At 36.4% G+C, this 20,700-nt stretch overlaps 1 protein-coding gene across 3 annotated transcripts in view; it reads right to left on the bottom strand.

Annotated features, from left to right (window-relative positions):
• Positions 1-560: 560 nt before the first annotated feature.
• LOC135216418 (protein mono-ADP-ribosyltransferase PARP12-like) overlaps positions 561-20,700 on the bottom strand; it is a 24,541-nt gene continuing 4,401 nt past the window's right edge. For 2 of the 3 annotated variants that reach the window (XM_064251776.1, XM_064251766.1), the window contains exons 2-4: positions 6,272-6,319; positions 5,106-5,203; positions 561-4,405 (exon numbers count right to left, since the gene is read on the bottom strand). In XM_064251776.1, coding sequence (XP_064107846.1) covers positions 1,469-4,405; positions 5,106-5,203; position 6,272 — 3,036 coding nt within the window. In that variant the 5' untranslated portion in view covers positions 6,273-6,319 and the 3' untranslated portion in view covers positions 561-1,468. Of the gene's footprint in view, positions 4,406-5,105; positions 5,204-6,271; positions 6,320-18,769; positions 18,867-19,040; positions 19,269-20,700 lie in introns of those variants that run through there. The other variant, XM_064251786.1, reaches the window with a different exon arrangement.

The raw sequence follows: 20,700 nt of genomic DNA, 5'->3' as shown, positions 1-20,700 counted from the left end.
CGGGAAATGCGTTTTTGACTGGTTTCATGACGAACTGGCGTCGTAACGATTATGATCGTCGATGAAAGCAAAAAGGCTTTTTGGTGATAAAGCAGAGACTAAACAAGAAAAACCTCAATACAAATGTTTCGAGAAACACAGACTGAACCCGTACATTCAGTGGGAATACTTCGTCAACTTTGAGATGGGATCTATCACCGTCACGTGAAATGGATATCGAAAATTTTGATAATAATGAACCGGGGATACAAATAGTCGGCGTGCAAGAGCAGTGCTTGGCTTCCCGGGTCCTTGTTTGAATTAACTGAGCAACCAATGATTTACCAGTCGCCATCAATGACTCCGGTCGAACAGTTTCGTCATACACGAAAAAGAAGGTCAATAAAAATACAAATTTCAACATTGCATATATTTCCCCATTTCCCAAGCAGTATATAAATATATATAATATATATATATATATATATATATATAGTATATATATATGTATGTATGTATATATGTTTATTATATATATATATATATATAATATATATATATATAATATATATATATTACATAAGAAAAATCAAGAAATCACGAATAAGCTTCAGGTGCTTTCAACCTGTAATAGCAAAGACAATTCTTATATATTTTAGAATACATGTGAAGAAGAATGCGCAGATTAGACAAAATTGCAAAGAGAATCCATTAACATTCATCTATCCAACAAAGCGATTTTTATTTACTAAAAGAAAGTTTCAAGCACATTCCCTTCGTAAATTAGGAATGTTTTCAATGTTTTTTAAACCTGCAACGAATAACAATAATGCCTGTGGTAACTCATATTGACAGGAACGTCCACCGAAAAAAATAGCCTTACACTTCATTCACTCTTCCCTTCATTAATGGTATTAATAAGGATAATGGTCAACAACGAATATAAATCATTATCTTACCCTCGAAAAGAATGATTTCCTGTGAATTATAATAATCATGATGCAAACGAATCACTATATCAACTTTCCCCAGAGAACATTGCTAATAATAATAATAATAATAATAATAAAATAATAATTAATTTGAATAACAATCTGACATTCTTTAACAGTAAATCGTGCAAGAAATACAAATAATCTGCATTACGTATTACATCGGACACCTTTTAATATTTCATAATTTGGCAAGAAGTTTGAACTTAATTGCAAACTGCAGTGAATAATTAGTAAACAAATGGTAGTACTATTGCTTTAGTGACAACCATGAAGAACACACATAATGCTGCCTGGTAAGTAAAGTGACACCGATACAGTCTCATCGAATGACAACATTATTTTCTTACCACTATCAAATGATGGCGCCGGATGAGAGGAAAGGTATCTTGAGGTTTTGAGATACGGCGCGTCTTCTTGCACTTTCTCACTCATCTCCATACACTAATGACGATGCAGTGAAGCTTACATCTATATTTCAGTTGGAGTGGAGTTCGTTAACATGGCTGATTCTTCGTTATATTCCCGGTTACTTTAATTATATATTGAGGATATATTTCTGTTACATCTGTTTTCCATTCGCCAATATGTAACCTTTTGAGAAATACCCCAAATCCACCCAATAGGTTGTTTGAGCGTACTATGGAATTATCCAGTACACTGCTGATAATCAAGTAATTGTGGCCCTTTTTTGTAGTCTTACAATGTTTGTAAGCACCTGCAGCATCTTGTGAGAAGGGAATTCCTCTGCTCGGAGAGCCATTAGTTCGGGCATCAAAATTGTCATAACAAATCTTTGGCAAGAGGTCACGACTGGTGCCGTGGAAAAGTTGACACGTTTTCTGACCTGAACTGGCTTCCTTGGAAAGGACTTTCTTTTGAAAGATTTTCCAAAGTAGGGGATTCTGTATTCTACTAACTTTCACAACTTTAACTTCAGACGGCAGACTACCTTGGAAAAGATGAGCGACTTTCTTATATTCTGACGAAGAGCTTGAGAGCTTCTCAACTCTAAGAACTTCACTGGGGGACATAATTTCCCAGTGTACTGGAAGATGAACAGGAACGCTGGGTAATTCACCAGACAGTTTGAAGTGTGGTTTAGGTCTCTTCCTCACATCTCTACATTTTTTTGTATTTTGGTTGACCTGTGTCATTTTAGAGCAATCTAAGACATATTTGTAACATTCTGTATGAAAATGAATTTTGACAAAAGGATTTTCTAGAAACTGTTTCTCAATATCTCTGGACGTGATATTACTACTCATACCAGGTTTTTTAGTGCTGTCATACTGTCCGTATAGTATCCATTTACCATTTATATCTTTGAAGTACCAATGATATTCATTTGCCTTGAGAGAGCATTCTGGAACAATTTGACTGCACAATCGACGCAATTGCAGTGTTTCCCCTAGGGATGAGCACCTTAACTTCATAAGTTGAAAATCAGCTGTCCATGTACTCCGACCCATTACATCCAGCAAAGCGTCATTTGGAAACTCACTTTTTGAATCATCTACTACAGGAACTGTTACACCATCTTCATTAGGGTCACAGAAAGCGAGCTCTAAACATTTAGCTTGCTCTGGCTGCAGGTTTAACCAAGAACCTAAATTTTTGCATACTTGCCAACAATAATGTTGTTTTGCATGTAGCCTATCACACCCAGTGGTCTCAAACTTACAGCTACTTTCTACTGAGTAAAAGCAAATTTCAGGGATTTTCACATCTCCTTTCTGTTGATGAGCCCATTGACTCTTTGAAGCACTAATTGCCTGGAATGAATTACCTCTTTGTGCTGGCAAAAGATGGGGGTATGGTCGCCTGCATACTTTACGACTTACATTTGTCTGTAGATTAGTCTGACACATATTGGTAAAGTCCAAAATGTATTCAAAATAATTAGTTGAAAATTTCAGTGAAGCAGAGGGATTTTTTGAGAACTGCTCCTCTATATCTACAGATGAAAGACTACTTTTCATTTTGTTATTTTGTGTACTGTCCACACCTCCATATAGAATCCATTCCTGATTGATGTCCTTGAAATACCAGAGGTATGTGTTTTCCTTTGTCATCTGTGATGACATTTTCTGTGTACATAATCTCCTCAGTTTTAATTTTTTGTTCTGTGAAATATTGTGAAGAGTCATTGACTCAAAATCTGCTTTCCATACATCAACACCTAATAATTTTAAGATATTTTTGGCCAGTGGATCTAAAGTAGGAGTATTAGAGAGATGAAGACTTATGACATCACATGCTGGGTCACAAAACCTCCGTTCCAAATGCATTACTAAATCTTCATAAAAATTGTACCATATTTTGTCCTCTCCCAAAACCTGCCAGTGAAAGTGGCTCTTTGCATGAAGCCGTGGACATCCTTTCATTTCGTTTTTACAGATACCTTCTACTGAATCAAAGCATATTTCGGGCAAAACAACATCGCCGCTAACCTCATTAAACCAAGAAGACTTTGATTTATGAGAAAATTCATGTTGAAGGTTCTTCCCCTGTGAGTTACTTGGCATAGGAGAGGCGTCACTGTTGGCTTTTGCAGGCTGATTATTTTGGTTTATATTTTTAGGATTAGCTTTTGGGTTTTTATTTCTTGATATAAGCTGTCTCAGTTTTGGATTCAAACTCACAAGAGTATGCAGAGTGTCCCTTGGAGTTTCATCTGTTGGGATACCATGATTTTTCAGAAGATGCTGACAAAAGGGCGCCTTTATATTATGGTTCAACTGGCATGATGTTTTAGTGCACTTTCCTGCATTTGTGACAAAGCTAAGACACAAATGCAATCTCTTACAGTTTCTGAACTTACAGTTTCTACTGTTATAATTAAAACAAATATCTAATGGGTAATTACAAGTTTTACTTTGAGTATCCATTTTTGCTAACTCTTCTAAGATATCCACTGAAAGGTTATGAAGATGCAACTTGTAAAGCAAATTAGAATTATGCTTTGTCTGCCATCTGTGTCCAAACGAGCAATACTCATCTTCGCATGTCCTGAACAAATAATCAGAGCAAATATGAAAGCTATCGCATTTAGACATAGAGGGACATCCCGAAGTTTTCAAGTGGTAAGAACAGACAGAGATCCGAGGTCTTAAAAAAATGGAGTGTTTGTTTATGGAAAATGTCTGTGGGTTATCTTCAGCGATCACTCTTACCATGGCAGGATGAAGACCGTGGTCCTCGAAGAGTTCGATTAAACTGGCCCTGAAACCTAGGAAAGATGAAAGCGTATAAGCAAGTTCTTCAGGTTGAATCTTACTCGTGCGTGCCCTCTCCTTCACCTTTATGTTATTATGGTCCTTTCTCCTACCCTCAAGAAAGAAGTCATGTTCACTCTCCCCATCGCTGTTATAGTAAGCCTGCTTGTGCTGTGCTCTGTAGTCTCCACGGGGATAATTCTGTTTCAAGATTCTCTGAAATAAATTGGGGATATATAACACTTATTAAGGCTTGAATGGTTATCATAAGATAAAGACAAAATTAAGAAGAGTAAGATTAGTGAGCAGCAAGGTTTGCAACAATACACAGGAAGGGAAATAAATGATTGAGGAAACAAAAAGGAGGGCAACGATTAGGTGAAGGTTAGAATATGTGGAAAGCATATTCTAACCTTCACCTAATCGTTGAAGAGACAATCGTTGTAAAAGAGACAATATAAAGGTAAAATTAGGGAAAGGAACCATCAAAGAAGAGAAACGTGAAGGAAACATAATAAGGGAAAAGAATGATTGAGGTACGTCAAGGTTAAGGGAAAAGAATGAGTAAGGTAAAGTAAGTTGAAGGACTGGTAACATAACGGTAAGATATGAATACAATGAAAAGTATGACTGCTGAAGATCAAGATTAAGAAAGGGTGTTATTAGGAAATGGCATGATTATGTAAGGAAGAGGTTAGTGAAGGATTTGGGAATGTGATAGAGACAAACAAAGGCAGCAATGCTGACCAAGGGTATTTTTACGGAGCCACAAGGATAAAGTAATATCAGCGGAGAGAGGATCAGGGAGAGGCAATTTAAATAGGGAAAAGTAAGGTTAAAGAAAACTGCTATTAGGGAAGTTGAGATTAATGGAGAGTTAGATTAAAGACGAATAAACGTCGAGCTGTTCTCTCACCTGTCTTCTTCCAGGTTGTGGCCTCTGATGCCGCTTCTCGGCTCGTGGATCATAATAGCCGCAATCCTCATCTTCAGAGCTGTTATTATAACCATTCACTGTTGGGAAAGCGTCCGATCATTTTATTTGAACAGATCATGGGTGTCATTGCTATTTTCTTCCTCTGCCTAATACAATTATTATATACCGTTATTACTATTTGGTACTTCACTATACTGTAAATTATTATTGACAAAGTAAAGTAAAAACTATAGGAAGACCAAAAATAAAATATCTTTGTGAATATCAGCAACAATTAAAAAAATATTAACAGCAGCGTTTACAATATAAATTCCACGTACAGTGGTCCCCCCGTATTCGCGGGGGATGCGTACCAGACCCCCCCGCGAATAGTTAGAATCCACGAATGTTTGGAACCCCTATAAAAACGCTAAAAACAGCCTATTTTGTTAGTTAAAACTTAAGAAAAACCACTAAAAATTTTCATACTTGGTTTTTTAATAGTTTTATCACAAAAAGTGCATTTTATGATGAAATTGATAACAAAAACCAGGAATTTGTGGATATTTCTCATAGAAAAATACCGCAAATGCATGAATTTTCCGCGAATAATGCAGGGAAACGTTCCCGAGAGAAATCCGCGAATGTGTGAGTCCGCGAATCCGGAGAATTCGAATACGGGGGGTCCACTGTATATAGATGAGAAGCAATAAAATACAGGGATGTACTAAGACTCCCAATCAAAAGTTTTCTTTTCACGAAAAAAAGGTCTTTAGAAAATTTATCCCACTTTTTTGGTGATCATTGATGAAATCAGATTAAATTTGTGTCTACCGGAGTCATGCAAAGGCATGGATGAATTAAAATACTCTTAACCAAGATATGAAATAAAAAATACTGATAAATCTATCCAAAGGCAAAATCCGAAGGAAACTATAAATTATTAGGCTAAAAGAATGAAACCATGATGGTCGTTATGTGGTTGTCCAACTTGTCTCACGAACTAAGATCGATCCCAGCGGAGGGGGAGGGGAAGTGATTATCAACTAAGTGGGTTGCATTCTGGATGAAGTGCATATGCCCAGCAACCTCATCCAAAGATATTTGTTCAGAACTGGAGGGTTAACAACGTATAAATTAAAAACTGTATATTTAAAGTAACTCACTTTTGGATTCCCGGTTGAAGTACTACACTGTTGAACATCTAGTAGTCTCTGAAACGAAAGAAAATTAAGATGATGGTTAAACACTTGATATAGAAATACAATATGCATACCTATAGCTGGTTCACTTACGGTAGATTCTTGTATGAGCCCAATGCTTGCGAAGTGTTTGTTTGGCGGCCGCTGATTGGCTGGTACCGAGAGGTAGGCAGCTCCCAGCCAATCAGCGGCTGCCAAACAAACGTCTCGTAGACATAGGGCTCACCCAAGAATCTACCTTAAGTGAATCAGCTATAGTGGTATACTTCTGAATGATGCACTCGGGTTGCGGCCAGGAGTTAACACAAACACGCCCTTCACTCAGTCTAGGACAGGTGGTTAACAAGATCTGTTGCCCATGAATTTCATGTTGGTTCTCTCAACAGACGGACACCGGTAAAAATGCCAGTGGCGATGTTAATGAGGCTAACTTATAAAAACTTATGGGGGGCCACCCTGCCTTTGTCTGTTCGGAGGACCAACATTCATCCTCAGTAGATAATGACATTGGGTTAATCATAAGGATTTCCTGAGAAGTGACGTTTGAAGCAATTTTTTTATGTGCTACCTCACCTCCCAGTCATGAACACAGCCATTACCGTAGGAATTTGTAGTTTTTATGTGCAGTGCACTGGCACATTTTCCCTTCAAAACATTTAGTCCCCAGCAACCATAACAATTTAGTTTATCTCCAGAAAACCCAAGTTGGAAAAACTTGTTTTGTGAATTCATTAAAATCATGAAATATGTTTAATTTACTTTTTTTGGTTGAATACTGTTGTCTACATTTTTTTTTCATTAAAAATTTCCAAGGGCCTAAAAATGATTACCCTCAATGCTGTTCAGCATGTAATATTCAACATTTCATGCAAAGTAATGATAAGCATTTCCTAAATGAATAAAAAAAATTTTTTTCGAGTTCTTTTCATAGATATAATTGCCTGTACAATATAAAAATAGCCACAATGGGTGCCGGTCCCAAGCCCGGATAAATAGGGAGGGTTGGTGTTAGGAAGGGCATCTGACTGTAAAAACTCACGCCAGAACCAATGAAATGAGTCGTGATATTGATGAGAATAGTGCTAGGGCGTACTCCGTAAACAACGCGCAGACAAATCGCCCTAACTCTGTGACAAGGCGAGGGCTACTGCATCATGAGTGGGTGCAGCTAAAGAAGCGAGCTCTAAATGTGATCAGAATAGGCCAGCTCAAAATTGGGTCTATGACAGGAAGAGGAAGAGAGTTGGCGGAGTTGATGAGGATAAAGAGAGTGGATATTTTGTGTGTGCAGGAAACTCGATGGAAGGGTAATAAAGCTAAAAAACTGGGGGATGGCTACAAGCTAATCTATAGTGGAGCAAATGAGCTGGGTAGGAATGGCGTTGGTGTAGTGTTGTTGGGGGAAATGAAGAAAGCAGTGATGGAAGTGAGTAGAAAGAATGACTGCAGTATGAGAGTGAAGATATGTTATAGAGGGGAAACAATGAACATCATTAGCGCTTATGCTCCACAAGTGGGCTGCACAGAGGAAGAAAAGAGCCGTTTTTGGAACGAAAAGAGTGAGGTAATGCAAGAACTGGAAGACCAGGAGAGGACTGTAGTGGGGGCAAACTTTAATGGACATGTCAGAAATGAAAAGGATGTAATTGAACGTGCGCATGGAGGACATGAGTTTGGGGAGAGAAACCCAGAAGGAGAGAGTATAGTAGACTTTGCCGTGTCCTTTGATATGGCAATAGTGAACACATTCTTCAAAAAGAAGAAGGAGCACTTGATAACATCCAGGAGTGGCGGTAGATGCACACAAATAGATTACCTCCTTTACGATAGATCAAGGCTGGTGGAAGTTAGGAATTGTAAAGTTATCCCAGGTGACCACGTGGCCCCCCAACATAGGCTCCTTTGCATGGATTTAAAGATGAAAAGATAAAAGAAAACGAAAACGAATGGGGTAAAGAAAATCAAGTGGTATAAATTGTTAGGGAGGGATAATGATAAGAAGAGGGAGTTCAGGAGAAGAGTGCTGGGAGAGGTTGATCTGGGAATTGAAGATGTGAGAGAATGGTGGAGGCATAATGCATCAGTGATTAGAAGACATGGAAAGGAGATACTGGAATAGTATGGGAGGGGAAAAGGAGAGCTGGTGGTGGGGAGAAGAGGTGGGGGAAATGGTGAAGCGTAAAAGGGAGGCAAAGAAGAGATTTGAAGAGTCACAGCTGGAGGAGGACAGAGAAAGATTAAGAGAAAGAAACAAAGAAGTAAAAAGGGTGGTAGCTCAAGCTAAGGCAAGGGCATATGAAGAGGTTTATAATGAACTGGAAACCAAGGAAGGGTTGAGTAAGATGCTCAAACTGTCAAAAGTAAGAAATAAAAGAACAAAGGACATCACCCATATTAAGCAAATGAAAGATAGGAATGGTACGGTCATAAAAAAGGAAGAAGACATCCTGAAAAGATGGAAAGAGTATTTCGAACAACTGCTAAATGAAGAAAATGAAAGACTTGTAAGAGAGGATGGACAAGTAAACATGGGAATGGTAATGGGGATATCTAGGGATGAAGTGATACGAGCCTTAAAAAAAATGAGGAATGGGAAGGCAACAGGACCTGACTTAATCCCAGTCGAAGTTTGGAAAGCCTTAGGAGAGGAAGGGGTAGACATCTTGTATGATCTGATGAGAAAAATATTCAAACAGGAAAAGATACCAGAAGAATATCGGGAAAGCATATTGATACCTATATTTAAAGGTAAAGGTGATGTCCAGGAATGCAGTAATTATAGAGGTATAAAACTAATGTCTCACACGTTGAAGATTTTGGAAAGTTTAATAGATAGCAGGCAGAGAGAGGAAGTTAGAATAGGGAAGGAACAGTTAGGATTTATGAAGGGAAGTGGCACAATGGATGGAATATTTTGCATAAGGCAGCTAATGGAGAAATTCAGAGAAAAACAACGAGACCTGCAGCTGGTATTCATAGACCTTGAAAAGGCCTATGACAGAGTGCCAAGGCAAGAAATATGGAGATGTTTGAGGGAGAAGATGGTGCCAGAAAAGTATGTCAGAATTATTCAGGGGATGTACAGGAATGTGTATACTAGAGTGAGGAGAGACGGATGGATTTGAGATAGGAGTTGGATTACACCAGGGGTCAGCACTTAGCCCATTCATCTTCAACATCGTGATGGATGTAATGACCAGGGATGTTAGAGAAGCAGTGCCATGGTGCATATTATACGCAGATGACATTGTGTTGTGTTCAGAGGGGAGGGAGGAGTTGGAGGGGAGGTTGGAGAGGTGGAGAGCAGCACTTGAGGAGAGAGGAATGAGAATAAGTAGATCAAAACCCGAATATAAGTGTTCCAGTATTACTGAGGACGGTGGAGGTAGCATAAGATTGGGTGGGGAAGAAATAAAGAAAGTACAGAAGTTCAAGTACTTAGGGTCCGTATTAGATGATAGTGGAAGCATTGATCAAGAGGTGAGACACCGAATTCAGGCAGGATGGAATAACTGGAGGTCTGCATCAGGGGTCCTCTGTGACAAGAAGGTCCCTCTGAAATTGAAAGGAAAGTTCCATAGGACGGTGGTCAGACCAGCAATGTTATATGGAACAGAAACAGCAAGTATGAGGAAAACAGAGAAGAAGATGGATGTAGCAGAAATGAGAATGTTGAGATGGATGTCGGGAGTAACAAGGGAAGACAGGATTAGATATGAATATATAAGAGGATCGACAAAGGTAGCTGAAATATCGAAGAAAGTACAGGAAGGAAGGCTTCGATGGTATGGACACCTGTTACGAAGGGAGGAACGTCATGTTGGAAGATATACGATGGAAATGGAAGTGCGGGGTAGAAGGAAGAAGGGAAGACCAAGAAAGAGATGGCGTGATTGTGTAGGGGAAGATATGGAATTGAGAGGTATAAATGAGAACGAGGCACAGGACAGAAATCGATGGAGACGACTCATTTGCAATGGCGACCCCATATAAAAATGGGTTTAAGCTAGGAAGAAGAAAGACAATATAAAAATAGGTAATTACTAAATAGACACACATTCATATTTACATCGGCACTATATAAAAATAAGAACTAAGTTTGCAATGTATAAGAATATACGTTTTATTATGATATAAAGACTATCAAGGAATTGTTTCACAGATGCAAAGTGCGATAATGATGATATGAAGAGTATGGAGGGAGAGGGTGAGAGGAAAGTCTGAGGTTTTACTTTTTCCTTCTTCTTTTTTAATGACCCCGAGAACCCTACCCTCACCTCTTATCATTTATCAGAGTCGATCAAGAGTCAAAATATCGTTATTCAGCGCCATTTATATATAGAACAAGCCCACAGTGGCCACTGACTTGAAATTCAAGCTTCCAAAGAAGACGGTTTTCATTCGAAGGAGGTAACAGACGGTAATGAGAAATACAGAAAGAGGAGATCAGTTATTGGAAAAATGAATAAACATATAAATAGCTAAACAAATAAAAATGAAAGTAAAATAATAAAATACTAGTGGAATTATATTAGGGTAGTAATGCATTGTCTTCGCTTGACCTGGCAAAGTTCCAGTTGCACGCCCTCTTCTGGGAGGCTGTTCCACAGTCCAACGGTATGAGGAATAAATAACCTCTGGAACCGAGAAGGTCGACAGGGAGACACATTAACCGTTCAGCGAATGTGGTTTTGCTCTTAGCAGGAAAAGGGGGACCAGGGATCAGTTGTGAATGTGAAAGATCTTTGTTAAAAAACGAACTTTTGAAAAAGTGACAAACAAAGGACCATCCGCCAGTGGTCCGTCATAACTGCTAATATTACGAAACAGAAACCTACCACCATGAACCAATCTATCTAAAGAGATAAATCTCTGGCAGAAGCACACATCCACACCTGGGAAATGTATTCTAGTAAAGGAAGCACAAATGGCCTAGAGCAGGTTGCACCGATTTTATCACTTTTAAAAATATGTGAGTTCTTATGAACATTACTTTAGTTTCATGTGGCACTTGCTGAAACTTTCATTGGATGTTAATCAAAAGTAAGATGTGAGTCCAAGGTTACACCTAGAATAGTTGAAGCTTCAGACTTTTATTCAGCAAAGTCCCATCCACCTGAAGGGGAAGATGGGTTGGAAAATCTGTACGAGATATAATAATCAATAGTGTTTTCATTTTACTGGAGTTCAGCCTCATACCCCACTGACTACACCATTCACGATCCGTGATAAGTGGAGACATGACTACGCCCACCAGTGTTGCATCATTTGCATACTGAGCGATCTTGTTTTCCAGGCCAATAACCATATCACTTTTATAAACTAAAAATATCAGCGGACCAAGAACACGACCCTGTGGAACTCTAGGCACAACAGGTATTGGTTCATTAAAGTTCTCATCAACAGTAACTCGCTGCTGCCTACCTCTAAGGAAATCTTGAAGGAATCCTAAAACGGTTCCAAGATATTTGCGTACTGGACATTTGCGTCCCTGGACATTTACGTCCCTGAATATTTGTGTTCCTGGAAATTTGCGTCCTTAATAAAATGAATTTTTTTTTTTCAAATAAAAAAAAAATTATATTTACTTTTTCCGTACGCATTTTATTTTCAGTAACATACTTTTCAACAGTTGTTTGTTATAGCTAATTGCACATCAACGCATTTAACAGCACATTTATTATTTTCAATAGTGTACTTAACTATTGCTTGTTATAGTTAACTGAACACCAATAAATTCACAGCAGTGTAACAAAAGGTATTTTTTTTAAAAGCAAACAGAAAATTAAGCTAGAAAATTTAGTTAACTCGAGCAGTGCGAACTGCAAACATCTACTACATCCTAGATTTTATAATTCAAAGCAAGGCCCATTCCTATGTTTGGAAAATCTAACACTGGTGGAAAAATATTCGTTGACAAGGAAAATTACAGCTACCACTTCCATAAGAAAAATGCAGATGAAACAAAAACCTACTGGAGATGTGTGCAACGTACTTGCAAAGCAAGAATACATACAGTGAATGATTTCTAAAGTTAGAGCAGAATTTCAAGAATTTATGTCCGAGTTTAAAGCTACTTCAGTTCCAGCCAACATGCGAATCAGCAAGAAGTGTTATTGGAGCAGCGATCGCTAAGGAAGAACAGTTTACAATCCTCCACTTGCCACCTTTATCATCAATAGGAAGAAATGTACGTCCATAGAGACAAAAAGCTCAAAATGGACCACCAATTCCACAGCAAAGGAATAATTTTCAGATACCGGAATCCTACTATTTTCTTGCAGCTGGAGAGAAGTTCCTTACATCTGATTCTGGCATCGATGACGAGAATAGAATACTAATATTTGCGATGGAAGATGGCTTAAAGATTTGGTAAGTTTTCCTAACTGGGCAGCAGATGGTACCTTTAAAAGAAGTCCATCAATATATTATCAGCTATATTGTATCAACATTCAAGAAGGTACATTTAGTATTCCCAGAATTTGTACCCTACTTCCGGGTAAGACAAAGAAACAATGTTCGTCTATTCACATATTTGTTACAACTCAAAACTGCAACTTAATCCAAGATCTTTGTTGAGAGACTTTGAAATAGGAGCTCAGAAAGCTTTTATAGGAAAGTTTTCAGAAGTAACAATAAGTTCATGTCTCTTTCATTTATCTCAGTCTATTTTTAAGAAAATATGAGACCAGGAATAAGATATCGGTATAGAGAAGATGAGGTATTCAATTTGAAGATTAGATGTTTTTCCGCATTAGCGTTTCTTCCTTTGATTGACGTTGTCGACGGTTTTATTGAACTGTCCGATGACTGTGATTTGCCACTCGAATATAAAGCTTATTTTGAAATGACATACATTGGCCAAACAAGAGGCTGAAGAGGTATAAGGATGGAACCAACTTTTTCTATCGAGTCTTGGAATGTTCGAGAAAGTTATAAATTAGTTGACTAGTCCTATATCTATTCTTAATTGGAAACCGATCGATTCATTGAAAAAGGAGGAAGTTATTGCCTTAAAGAAAAAGTGACTTTCAAAGAGAATCATGTCGTTAATAGATAAGCATACTCAGGAAAGAAAAATAGATTTCTTGAAAGGAATCGCCCGCAACATTCTTAGCTTTTGAGATATTTTTGAACTACAATGATTTTAATTAAAATCTTGAAGTATTTTTAATATTTTTAATCTGCATTCGTTTCAGCATTATACCTTTTGATGTATTTTTGAACCTACAAGGATTTTTAAACCTTGAAAAACTAAACTTGTAAATTTTAAACTCTCTTATTTTAATCCTTTTCTAAAGATGTATTGTTATCTACTCTTTTCTTTTAGATTTATTAAATGCTTTTACATACAACAAGTTCTGATAATCAACTATTAAAAAAAGTATTTCCATAGATGTCCAGGGACGAAAATGTCCAGGGACGCAAATGTCCAGTTCGCAAATGTCCTGCCACCTCCTGAAACATAACCACCTACTCCAAGATTATTATGTTTAATATCATAAGTGCCTTGTAATGTACTAAATATAAAGAAGCACTAAAATGAAATATATTTGAATTACTCTGCAATTAAAACCGTTATTCAATGTTCCCTAGCATCGAAGGCACCTAACTACTTCCTATATGCATAGTGACTATTTGCAAACATCCCTTTAGATTCAAAATACTATAATTACAGCTTGAAAATAACTTTTTTCAACAATTCTGAAGAGCACTGGGGTAATAGAAATTGGACTGTAGTTCCTGCAGTCTGTAGATATGTCAGTCTTTGACACAGGAAGTGTATTACTAAACTTACACTAACCCACAAAGATTCTACGTCGACATAAAAATCTATATCATTTGCTCATTGAAAATTTTTCAATAAACAAAGGGAAGAAACCATCAGGATCTTCCCCAGCCCAGTTATCACGAATTTCCTTATCATACCAAGAGCAAAAAAGAAATTTTGGTAAGAATAGGTTTAGGATGACTAGTATTGTCATTACTAATCCTAAGTAAAATGAAGAACCAAATAAATAAATTCCCACATCTACACAAGGTTCAAAAATACATTTGGAATGGCAGAGTAAGGTAATGTTATCCACTTGACCATGAAGAGTGTGTCCATTCATACTCACACACATATCTGTCGAATTCAAGCACGCACACACACACACATATATATATATAATATATATATATATATATATATATATATATATATATATAATATATATATATATATATTGTAACGAAGTGCCAAGTATCTGGTTACTACACTTACCATTCATTAATTGTTACCTCACAACAGCCAGACACCTGATCCTTCATCACAGGTACTAAACGACTGAATACTCTAAAGGCAACAGTGATCCCTTAAACAACTTAACAGTATTTCAGAAAATCAGACTAAGTTCATCAAAACAGGTGTGACGTAATCTTGTAAGTAATTAAATTAATTAAAGGGCATCACTCCATCGGCATCACTCCATCAACAACTTTAAAAGTCTAAGTATTTCCCTGATTTCAGAAGTCTAAGTACTTCCCTGGTTCAAACTCACTTCAAGTAAATTGAGGGAAAACAGCTCCATTACCACTCTACGTTTCTACCTAAACTAATCATAATTATACAAATACTGGTGAAAAGAAACACTTATAGAAATTTTAAATACAAAAATTTATCATCAAACTCAAAATTTATAAGTGAAATTCACAAAATCAGGGAAAATTACTGTTACTTGAAAACTACGCAATCAATTAAGTAAAATTAAATCAAAATTAATTTATCACAAAATCCACGAAAATTAATTCAATCAAAATTCAGAAGAATTCTAAGTAAATGCAAATTAATTCACAAGTGTTAAATTCAAATAAAAGTACAACGATTAAGTAATGAAAATAACAAAGTTAATTAAATTGTGAATGCAAATGAAAACAGAAAAAATGTGGAAAATACCAAAATAGCAAAAAGTATTAATCACACAAAATATGAAATAAAAACACACACTTCAATAAGAAAATGAATAAATGCACTTAAATGAAACAAACAAAACACAAAAAGTTGCAAGGTGTAAAATTGTAAATTATTTTTCTATCCACTGTAAATATTAGTTTAAATTTTTACCAAACCACTGTAACTATTAGTTATTAGTTGCAACTAATAAAAATATAGCACACTGTTCCTTGGTATACCAATTTCTTCCTGCTGCAGTTTGTTAAAAAATTCACCAATTCACAATATATCACAAAAATAGGCGCTGTTACACACTTGTACAATGTTAGTTCACATTCCACAAAAAGCACTAACTAAAGCTAAATAAACTTTAAGAAATATCAAATCTGAAATTTATATAGGTGACCAACAATTACGTACACTAAAGTCTTCACGATAATATTAAATCAAAAGTGGCGTACGAGAGAGAGAGAGAGAGAGAGAGAGAGAGAGAGAGAGAGAGAGAGAGAGAGAGAGAGAGAGAGAGAGAGAGAGAGAGAGAGAGAGAGAGAAATGTCTGAACGCAATGTGGTTCTAAGTAACAATGAAACTCTTCCTTACAGAAGCTGCATAGTGGATATAACACAAAACGTTTTGGGCATGTGAAAGATGATGCAATGCTTTCTAGAAGCTTCTAATATGACATAACTTTACAGAAAAATCGTGAAATCTGCACGTGGTTTCGGCAAAGACGTACGTGTATGAAACCAGTCTGCTCAACAAAGACACGACACTATCGAAAGAGACTCCTTGAGCAAGAGGATTGACATGTTGTGAAAACAACACGGAGAATGCGAGCTCCCTTAATCTAGAGGTGATGAAAAGATACTGAAACAACTTTACCTTGGAACGGACAAAGCTAATCTCTCTCTTTCTTTACATTCTATGTATATTCTCTTTTACATTATGTTATGTGAAATCTGAACACACATTTTAAGACATCCTAGCTAGGGAATCAGAAAAATGTTGCAAAACTCTATATATAACATTTCATACAGTCTAGGAGGATATATATATATATATATATATATATATATATATATATATATATATATATATATATATATATATATATCATTATTATATGTTGCTACTTTCAAAACACATATATCCCCTCTTTGACTGCATAAAATGTTATATATAGAGTTTTGCAACATATATATATATATATAATATATATATATATATATATATATATATATATATACATACGTATATATATCTTTAAGGTTATTGTTAAAGGAAGTTGAGCCGAAAGATCTCATAGCACTCCATTGTTTCACTTTCCTTTGCGGGTTTTACCTTTATTTATATATCGTGATTCAGTTATGTATGTATGTATGTATATATATATATATATATATATATATATATATATATATATATATATATATATATATGTGTATTATATTATCATTATTATATGTTGCTACTTTCAAAACACATATATCCCCTCTTTGACTGTATAAAATGTTATATATAGAGTTTTGCAACATTTTTAAGATTCCTTATCTAGGATGTCTTAAAATGAGTGTTCAGATTTCGCATAACATAATTCAAAAGTATATAACGTAGAATGTAAAGAGAGAGAGAGAGATTAGGTTTGTCCGTTCCAAGTTAGAATGGTTTTCTTTTCATCAACTCGAGATTGGAGGAGCTCACAGTCTCCGTGTTGTTTTTAAAAACATGTCAATCTTAATTATCGCTCGACTTCTGTCTCGATCGGGTACGTGTCTTTGTTGAGCAGACTGGTTTCTTCCCCGTACGTCTTTGCTGAAACCACGTGCAGATTTCATGATTTTTCTGTAAAGTTACGTCATATTTAGAAGTTTCTAGAAAGAATTGCATCATCTTTCGCCTGCCCAAAACGTTTGAGTCCGTCAATCTTGAGTTGTCCATACAAGGAGGGGAGTGAGAGTGTTTCATTATAGACTTGGGATTCCTGGTGTTCAGATCTCTCTCTTGCTCGGCACATTGTACAAGTGTGTAATGGCGCCTATTTTTGTGAAATACTGAGAATTGGTGAATTTTTTTAACAAGCTGCAGCAAAAAGAAATTGGTATACCAAGGTAAAGTGGGTTATATCTTTAATAGTTGCAACTAATAACTAATAGTTACAATGGTTTGATAAACAATTTACATTTTTACACATTGCAAATTTTTGTGTTTTGTGTTTGTTTCATTTGAAGTGCAATCATCCATTTTCTTATTGAAGTGTGTCTTTTTATTTTATATTCTATGTGATTATTGTTTTTACAATTTTGGTATTTTCCACATTTTTCTGTGTTTTCATTTCCATTCACAATTTAATTAACTTAGTTATTTTCATTACTTAATTGTTGCACATTTAATTGAATTTAACACTTGTGAATTAATTTGCATTAACTTAGAATTCTTTTCAAGTTTTATTGTTGTTTAGCACTTATGAATTGATTTCCAAATTTTAAATATTGCCTAACACTTTTGAATTTTGATTGAATTAATTTTCTTGAATTTTGTGATAAATTAATTTTGATTTAATTTTACTTAATCTAATTTAAGAATTAATTAAAATTTGCCTTGTTTTTAAGTAACAGTAATTTTCCCTGATATTGTGAATTTCACTTATAAATTTTGAGTTTAATAATAAATGTTTGTATTTTAAATTTTTATAAGTGTTTTATTGCACACCAGTGTATAAATATGATTATGTTTATGTTAAGTAGAAACATAGAGTGGTAATGGAGCTGTTTTCCTTCAATTTACTTGAAGTGAGTTTTAACCAGCGAAGTATTTAGACTTCTGAAATCAGGGAAATTCTTACTTTTAAAGTTGTTGATGGAGTGATGCCCTTTATTTAATGTAATTACTTACAAGATTACCTCAAACCTGTTTTGATGAACTTAGTCTGATTTTCTGCCATACTGGTAAGTTGTTTATGGGATAACTGTTGCCTTTAGAGTATTCAGTGATGAAGGTTCAGGTGTCTGACTGTTGTGAGGTAACAATTAATGGATGGTAAGTGTGGTAACCAGATGCTTGGCATTCCGTTACAATATATATATATATATATATATATATATATATATATATATATATATATATATATATATATATATATATATATATATATATATATATATATATATATATATATATATATGCACATAACTGAATCACGAAAATTTGGAACGTGATGAATATATAAAATTTAAAACCCACAAAGGAAAGTGAAACAACGGAGAGCTACGAGATCTTTCGGCTCAACCTCCTTTAACAGTAACCTTAAAGATACAATCGCAGACTTAAATACAAATTAGTTGCCTTATGCTGGGGTCACACATTCATGTATCATGACGGCGTATGCCCACGTATGTGGATCGTGGGCATCATCGCAGTGAAATGACCTTGAACAGTTGGTAAATTGGACACAGGCTAATGGACGTAGAGCCAGCACCATAAATTGCGCCGCAAATGTACGCGCAAAGAAAGCAAAGTCGGACGTCTACCTTGAACTTGCGCTGATAGTGTAATGTTCTATGTACGTCAACTTCACGTCATTACCACGCCCACCGTTGTGGGGCTGTAGGGTACAAAATGGCCGGCCTGTAAACAGAGCAGACTGTAAAGTGATGGAACATGTATGAGAGAATGTAAAAATATTGCATTCTGAAAATCCAGGTTGTAAGTTCACTTTGATAGAATTCTGCATGTACTGTAAAATATTGTATATTTTCAACAAATAAAAAAAAATTAAGTCAGAGATTATAATATACATACCATTGGCAGACCCAATATCTTGGGCTTCTTCTGACGGATGATGTGGGGCTTGAGGAAGTAGAATATGTTCAATATCCACTTTTCTCTGTCCGTCAGTCGTCTTCTGTGTCGCTGTCATCACTCTGTATCTCATCCAACTCTGACTCCTGTAGGTGGAAGATGACATTTCCTCGACCTGAGTGTCTGCAGGAGTGGCTGTAGGAGTCTTCTCCGGGCCGAAAGAAGATCCTGCAAGAAGATGCGACATTGATGGTCCCTTCCTTGGTCGTTTTAGGAGGTTCGACATCTTGAAGGGCATTGTGAAGAGTACTTGGAGGAAACTGGTCTCGGGAGACGGAAACAACAGCTGACCTGAGGGTTGTTGTTGTTGTTGTAGTAAGCCAACACTTCTTGTTGGCACGGGCCTTTCCCTTGTAGGCGCTGACCTTACCTTTTATACCACGCTACAGTGTTGCCATGTCGTACAGGGTTGCAAATGGGCGAATCGGTTTTTCCCTGTAGGCTACAGCGCAATTAGGAGGCCCATGTGCTTCACGGCGGAAAGAAAACAACGACGGCGAACAATGCAGGTGACCCTAGCGCTTACCCTGCAGTAGTTACCGTGAGTCCCACGTGCAATGCCTAGAGTTACATCAGGTGACATTTGGCGTGACCACCCACGACTTGTTTTGAACATTTCAAAACTGGAGCGGGCTACGGCGCCCTAGTGGGCGGAGCTTAGAGCCCAGACGACCTGTCACTGTACGTCTACGATTTTATGTATGTTTTAAGTTACGTTTACGGTTTACTGACGTAAGCTGTTGCCAACTACCAATTTCCGCTCATGCATGGGTGTGCGTGCGTTGATACGTGAATGGGTGACCTTAGCATTATAGATATTTTCTTTATATATGTTTAATATATTTTTTTGAATAACCTTGGCAGCTGCTTTATGGCACTGAATTCATTGAATGGGTGATGGTCATATCGTCTTAAACGGGGTGGTAGGCAGGATTTGGGGAGCACTTGTTCAGACAGGCATTCTTAAGGAACTTAGTAGAATTCTGGTCGAATGTGCAGCCATAAGAGACTTGGAGAAGGTATTGACTACGCATCTCAAAAGAGGAAACAAGATAGCGAAAATAAAGGTGGCCCTCATTATGTATAACTGAATCACGGAAATTTGGAAAGTGATGAATATATAAATAAAGGTAAAAGCTACATTGAGTTGAAAAATATCGCAGCATTCCGTTGTTTCACTTTCCTTCGTGGTAAATATTCATAATATAGTTATGTGCAGCAATGTACGACTTTGTTAACATGGCATAGATGGGTAGATATCGATTCTAATTATAAATACCAGAGTTCGACAGATATTTGTAAGGTCGGAATCGGTATCAACTAATACCTCACTTGTTGGCCGAGTCGGCAACATAACTGAAGTCCTGATTTCTCAACTGTGCGCTGGTTCGACTCCATGAGAAGACAAAATTATTATCAACTATAATTTCCCTTCATTTATCCTATATGAAAATATATTAATTTCAAGGTAGAGCAAATTGTATGTTATAGGACATTTGTACCTTAATGCATGTATATGAATCACGTTGATGTCGTAAAAATTTACAATATGGCTATGTGTAGCAAACATACTACTTTGCTATCATGGCAGAGGTGGTTG

The sequence above is a fragment of the Macrobrachium nipponense genome, chromosome 19, assembly GCF_015104395.2.
Source record: "Macrobrachium nipponense isolate FS-2020 chromosome 19, ASM1510439v2, whole genome shotgun sequence".
NCBI lineage: Eukaryota > Metazoa > Arthropoda > Malacostraca > Decapoda > Palaemonidae > Macrobrachium > Macrobrachium nipponense.
This window is presented reverse-complemented; position numbering and strand designations above follow the sequence as displayed.